Here is a 7,439-nt window from a genome sequence, read left to right as displayed (position 1 = left end):
AACTTCAAATAAAAAATATATTATATCTAATTTCTGCCTTTAACAATGCAAAATAACAAGTTATAATAAGCTAGGGTTCTTACAGCTAAATCTTACTATTGCCAAAGAGAATATTTGAGTATCACATTATATTTGTGAAGTGTATCGTAAAAACAAATCTCTGCTTTGAGTTAAGTAAGTAAATGATGTTTTCACGTTTATATAATCATCGAATCAATCGAAACACAGTATTGATTAGTGCTTATATTAGGTGCGACATTGGTTATTCTTTGTGTGCAAAGATGTGTTGTTTTCTTACATCTACGAAATATTTTTTGTAAAAAATAGAAAATAGAGAAAAGAATATAAAGAACATATATAACTGAAGACTTCCTAGACTTGTCAAAACAAGGGAGACGGATTTATATAAGTCTTTCTTGTTTCCGAATCCCTGTATCTATATTGTATAATTATATTTCATGCACTTTTTGAATAAAATATTGTTTAAACTAAGACTTCCTATGCCTTCCAGACCCCAAAACTATTGCAGCTTCCGATGTTTTACTCCTTTACTAGATCAAACATATATATTCTCGATCTGTTTAAACATTTCCATGCCCGTAATAGCTATTCTTTCAAGTGTTTTGTGATTGGACTGCTAAGATATTGCACACAATTAAATTGTTCTTATCTTAGGGGGCGATCATTTCCGATTCTTGGTGTCAGGAGGTGGTTTTTTTTTCTTTTAGATTTTTGCGAATCTCATTTAATATTTCACTTTTGTGATGAAGAAAAAAAAAGTGAAAAATTGAAAAATTATTCAAATGAAGACCAATGATCCATCCTTCTCTCAAATCCTTTAAACTATTGCAGCTTCTGATGGTCTACTCCTTTAGACCAAACATAACCTTGACCTTCTCTGGGTTAACATTTTCATGCCCGTAATAGCTACATTCTTTCAAGTGTTCTGTGATTGGACTGCTAAGATGCTGCTTCCATTGATTTACAGGGGTACATGCTGTAGTGTAGCGCCATTTCTAAAAAACATAAAATCATAAATATTCATAAATTTATCATTTTGTTTATATATGGCAACAATAAAGGACAATAAATCATAAATGAATAACGCTTCTAAAAACTGTCGTCGAGTTTCAAATGTCGTAACTACAATCCCGTTCCCTTTTTCCGAATGTGACCTAACGATTTAGACTTGTTACCAGGTTTGTACTAACGGGTGGCACACGTGGAGCAGAATCTGCTTACCCTTCCGGAGCACCTGAGATCACCACCATTTTTTGTGGGGTTTGTGTTGCTCAGTCTCAGTCTTTTGTTTTCGATGTTGTGTATTTTGTCAAATGTTTGTTTGTTTGTCTTCTTCTTTTTTTAACCATGGCATTGTCGGTTTATTTTCGACTGGTGAGTTAAACATGTTAACCTGTTTGAATATCCCTCTGATATCTTTTGCCTCTTTCTGATCAAAATAGAATTCAAAATGACAATGTTATATCAATACGAAGTTAATTTTAATGTACCAATGGCGGATTGGTGTTGCCGATTTTTATTCCACGTCCCTCTTGGGTTATTTTTTTCCATGAAACCATCTGTACATGTTTAATTTTTTCGTTTTGTTTAATGATGTTCGTTTCTTCGTCTGTTTTATGTCATGGTGTTGTCTGTTATTCAAAGACGACCTTTTTTGTCTAAATATTTCCTCATATAAATATTTTCTATACAGATCTATTAAAATCATATCAAAGTATATATTTTCGTGGTCATGACATATTCCGTCTTTTCGTCCCATATCGGTTTTTTTAGGCAAGGTTCTTTGTGGAACTTTAGTATCTTCAATTTGTGCATACGTCGAAACGAACAATATTTTCAGGTAAGATTTATTTTCGCACTTTCATCTCATCTTATAAGAATACAGCACGTTGCAACAATGTGAGTAATCTGATTAAAACAGACCCTAATTCCCAACTTTACTTATGTTTACAGGCCTACAGACTGTTGCCAGGTCGTTTGCAGGAGTGCATGGAAACAGGCGTTTGCATTTAAATTAGGTTGCATTACTACAAAATCAAAACAAAAATCGCTTCAAAGTCTACTATATAGAAAAGGCTTTGCAAGTAAAAGGTTTCCGTGAAAGAAAGCGTTTACATTATGAAACTACATTGTAATGTGTTTTTTTTTAACAAACCTTTTCTGAAATCTCCCATCCGTCATCCGATTTCTGCCAGACGGATTCAACCACTCCTTTCACTGGAAGCATGTCCTCACAAACCTCCCGTAGATAGCTACAAGTTATTGATAAATTGTAGATACTCAGACTATCTAGATCAGAAAGAATCAAGTATAGTAATGTAAATGGAAGTGATAATAGTGACTCTTGGTGTGCATCTGACGATTGATTGGAAGCAACCATCGACGCCATGTTTCCGGAAGTTGTGCCGTGGTACAATGAAGCTTCTCCTCTTTCCGTATCCTTGTCGTCACTGATTTGTTCGCGTTCTTTCCTAGAAACGTTGAAGCTGTTTGTATCCTTACAGAAAATAACTTCACCATTAGGTACTTGTGGTGTTTTCTTGTCAATGGTGAATTTACATCCCTGGTAAGCTAAAGGACAATATTGTTTGGTTGGTTCACATATGTCTAAATGTGAAAACTGTTGGTGTCCTGCTAGCTCCTCTCGACGAAAAACTTGTTGGCAAATTCCATTCATTTCGGGCCTCACATTACGCGAGTTGCACTGTACAATGTTTGCTGGACACCTGCGTAAATGAGCCGCCATTTTGGATCGAAGGACGACAGCTACGCATCCACCATCTTTATTTAAACAGTTGACCATTTCCATCTGACATCTCTTTTTATGTTCCACCAATTGATGTTTATACATGGTAAATCCACATTCATTTTCACACGGGATTAATTCATCCTTGATAATTCTTTCTGAATAAAATGGACAAACTTTGAGATGTTCTGAAACTGGAGTGCTGAGATGGTACTTCCACTTACGAATAGGAGTGCATGCAGAACTGAAGGACCATTTCTAAAACACATTACCTAAAGTTAGTAATCAGAATATATAGTAGAATGTCAGATTCGGGGAATTAATATACTACATGTTTGTTTGACGTTCATTATTGTGTATATGAATTAGATCGAAAGTTTTCTCGATTGAGTTCTTTTACATTTGTTCAAGACCTTTTATATGCGGTGTGGGTTTTACTCATTGTTGAAGGCCGTATATAACGATTATTAATTTCGGCGACTCTATTGAGAGTTCTCTCATTGGCATCATAACACATCTTCTTATTTTCATATTTACAAGGAATCAAAGTGCTTGAAAGCACTAGATAAATGGTAAAGATTGCTTTAATTTATAAGAGGGAAGTAAAATTAAAAATTGCATTCTATAAAGCATTTGTCGTAGTTGATTCAATAACAACCGAAACTGATATATATAATATATACCGGTATACTACACATACTGTCAGACGTTTCTTAAATGATGCAACACATACTTTAGCTATCCATGAACCTTGTTTCAATGTGCCTTCAACGACTTGATGTAAGCAAATTAAGCTGCGATATACAGCTGCTAACTGTATATCGTATCTGTGTTCGCAATTTCAAGTTCAATGTGATAGATCCATGACTTGTCGAATAACGTAGAAGTTTTGCCAAAATGCATTATCGCCACGTGATCCACGTGTACGAGTCGTTCAATTATTACATACAAATAAAATATTTCTTTGGGGTTGCCATGAACATAAACACTTACCCACTTAAAAAAATCCCAATGTTTTCCACCATTAGAAATCTTCTGCCAAACCGGTTCCACTATGCCCTTGTTATAAACGACTGATTTACAAAACGAACGTAGGAACTTACAAGTTAAAGCCAAATTGTTTATAGAAAAACTGTCAAGAAACATCAAAATTTGTTCAATCACATTATCTGGGAGATCTTCAGGAAAACCTAAACCATCGATAGAATCGACATCGTTTTGATAACAAGGAGTCGTTGGATAATCAAGTGTTCGACTTTGTTCACCCGGTTGTTCTGGCAATGAGCATGAGTCAGATCCGATAGTCAACCCACTTGTATTCAAAAGATCACTTTGAGTCACGTGACCTGTCAGAACCAATGGAGATAGTTTCTGACAAGAGAAATCACATCCAGCATAGGCTAACGGACACTTTAATTTTAATATCCCGGTGGAAATCTCTGCATGCATGTTGCGAGAATGCCACGAGAATTCGCCTCTTTTAACAGGTTTATGACACTTAATGAAAGTTTCAGGTATCGCAGTCATGCAATCAATTACATTAGCAGGACATATTAAGAGGTGGGCAGCCATATTTGATTTTTTAACTTCCGAATGGCAACCATTTTCTTTATTAATGCATGGTACAATAATAGCTTCACAGACAAACGAATGTGATTTCTGTTTACAAGCATGAAAAATTCTATCGCATCCTTGGACGCATTCGATCAGCTCGCAGGAGGTGACGTAATCTGGTCGTACGTCACACTTCCAACTAAAACATTTGACACAATGGTCATGTATGGATGAAAATCGCTCCTGCTGCATTGCTGTAAATCTGGAAAATAAAACAAACAGTATGTGTATCTGAGTCTGGTATGTGCAACAAATCCAAAAAGAGTTTTAAGTCTGTATAAGATAAGATATTTTTATTCCAATTTAAGGGCCCATGAAGAGCAAAACAATGTATTACAATGATTTTTATAATTGTTACAATAATGAAACAATAATGACACAAATCATAAACATGAATTTAACTATTTCTTAGATGTTAATCTACAACCAGATCAGATCCATATACATTATACATAAAAAGGCATAACAATATATTTTTGAAATTTTTATAGTTTTGTTAAACTTTGACAAAATTTTATGAAAATTAAACGAGCCAAATTAATTTTAGTGAAAGTGTTGGGTACCACCTTAATAAAACAATATCTATACTATATTGATAGTTTTTTCAGTTCCAAACATTTATTAATTTAAATAGCAATATTTTTCAATACCTCTATGTTTTCTTGAATAAAAAGCCAATTAAATTTGGCACTTGTGCTTAACTTTTCAAAATTTTTACAACATTCTGAAATATTATCATAAAATTCTTTCCTTAAAGAGTTATAAAGGGGACACTGACATATAAAATGTATACGAGTCGCTTTTGAATCCGCCTATCCACCTTTGAGACTGAAAGAGTAGGCTAGCTTGGATATTCATTTAAATGTTACAAGGCTTTATGTATAATCGTCCATGTGACTCTCAGGAACGTCCTTAGTGATATCCTAATGTATTGTCAATAAAATTGCCATAAAGTATCAGTTTTAAAAATTCGGTTGACTTTTTTAAACTCGCAGGAATCCAGATGTTAATAGTATTTTCGGTACCATCGTATATTTTTACTGCCACCCATTTCGACAAGTAATGAGTTTATATTCTAGTGATGACCAGGGCCAAAATATTTGAAAACTCTTAAAAACATTGAAACACATTTCTGATGCGTGCCGAGAAACAGATACTGTACTTGTGAATTTGCAGATTTGGCACAATTAACGGAATTTTAACAAATTTGGCTTTCCATATCACCTTTAGTTTCATCCATAGCTACATATGCAGCAACGTCAAGGATTTAAAAAAAATGATAAAATGCACAACGAGTTTCCTTACAACGGAATTCTCAGGCTAGCAACACCAAACAACATTGAATTCCATTGTATTTCGTATTAAGGGAATAAGCAATTTACCTAAAAAGGACGGGGTTATGCTTTTTTCAACAACAAAAATATGATCTCAATTTGATGAAGAAAAAAAAACATTTTGTCCAAGCAAATAACAAAAAAATACATGTATTTTGAATGCAGATTTCCACATACCTTATAATGACTTATAATGTTTAATTTTGAAACACAGAATATATAATTTAATCATCACTGTCACAAATATTATTAAAAGAGAGTTGTTTAGAATTTGTTGTTGCGTTTTTATATTTACTTAGCATACAATGTTTACCTGTTATTTATGTAGTCTACCGGGTTATTAAAATCTATTTGCTTTGTCTACTATGTTCCCCCTGACTTAATATAACTTTAATAAAACATTCCAGAAGACGTCTGTTGTGATAATTAGACGCTAGAGACCTTCTTATTTAGCAAGGTTGACCATATAAGATCATATATAAATCCGTGTATTTGTTTCATTTGAATCACGGATTCATATATATGTTTGAATTTATGACATATTTTAAATTATCTTACAGTTATGATACATTCTCCAGAAAAAAGGACCGCTGATGATAATTTATCTGTATAAGTATAGATCTAAATAACATTCAAATAAACTAACCTGCTGAATAATTTAAACACACCCTTCCTATACTTCGGATCAGATCTATATTTAGCATAATAGTATTTCTATACTCAATATACACATCAACAAACCAGTCGATGATTTAAAAAAAAATATTTTTATGGTATCAGTTTAAATTGCAGATGTACTGAGAAATATTCGATAATTAACCCACCGAAAATAAACTCTTTTTTCTTTAATCAGCAAATATCATATAAAATTCCATTACGATGAGCATGCTAATAGTCATTTAATATACTGACATATTTCACATGGTTCAATCATTCAGTTATGTTGGTTACTATTCTTATAGGTAAATATCGTTTTCTTTTTCCCCCTACTTTTGGGATGGTTTTTTTTAGTTGCTGTTAATATTTTCATGTACATTTATTTAAAAATCTTCTTTATTTTTGCATTTAACCGTTGACGTTGCAGTATTCGAGACATGGGTACTACTCACCGGCGGCGGCGGAAACTATATGTACAAAGCTTTATATTTAAAAAGGTAGAAAACCTGGATGCATCATATATCTTGTATGCAGATACTTTATGCTACGAAGTTTCCGTCTGTCATATGTCCAATGTCCTTGATCTCGTTCTTGGTTCAACGACTGTAAAACAAATGAGATTTTTTGTCATGTGAATTTTTCACTTGAAATGAGTAATAGGATAACCATATTTGGTATATGAGTTCCTTGCAACGCCTACATATCCGTCAGACATTCATTGGTCCGTTCTCAAATATCATCAGATTGTAAGATGTACATGTCTGTTTAGCAGGTATTATCTGACCTTGGGCTCATTTACATGCATGGTTCATAGGTCAATGACAAGTAATGTGTTTTGGTCAGTTTTTCAAGAACTATAAACAATAAGTCAAATATACTTGGTGTATTAAATGATTGTAAAGTGTCATCTGACCTTAAATTCATTTTTATTGTTCATAGATCAATGTAAAGTGTTTTAGTTTGTTTTAGTCGGTTTTGCTATTATCATAAGCAATAGGTCAAATATATTTTTTGTGTGTAAAAAAAAATTGGTGTATATCTGTCTGACAGCATTTATTTGACCTAAG

The 7,439-nt window shown here is 33.3% G+C and overlaps 1 protein-coding gene across 1 annotated transcript; it reads right to left on the bottom strand.

Moving 5' to 3' along the window:
• Positions 1–863: 863 nt before the first annotated feature.
• On the bottom strand, positions 864–6,400 carry LOC134698066 (uncharacterized). Its single transcript, XM_063560356.1, has 4 exons — positions 6,362–6,400; positions 3,761–4,583; positions 2,177–3,025; positions 864–1,016 (listed from the first exon to the last, which is right to left on the bottom strand). Exons 2-4 carry the CDS (start codon positions 4,571–4,573, stop codon positions 864–866), a joined length of 1,815 nt encoding a protein of 604 aa, XP_063416426.1. The 5' UTR covers positions 4,574–4,583; positions 6,362–6,400.
• Positions 6,401–7,439: the final 1,039 nt, after the last annotated feature.

The sequence above is a fragment of the Mytilus trossulus genome, chromosome 14, assembly GCF_036588685.1.
Source record: "Mytilus trossulus isolate FHL-02 chromosome 14, PNRI_Mtr1.1.1.hap1, whole genome shotgun sequence".
NCBI classification, from domain to species: Eukaryota; Metazoa; Mollusca; class Bivalvia; order Mytilida; family Mytilidae; genus Mytilus; species Mytilus trossulus.
Note: the sequence above shows the minus strand (reverse complement) of the source record. Positions and strands in the feature narration are given on the sequence as shown.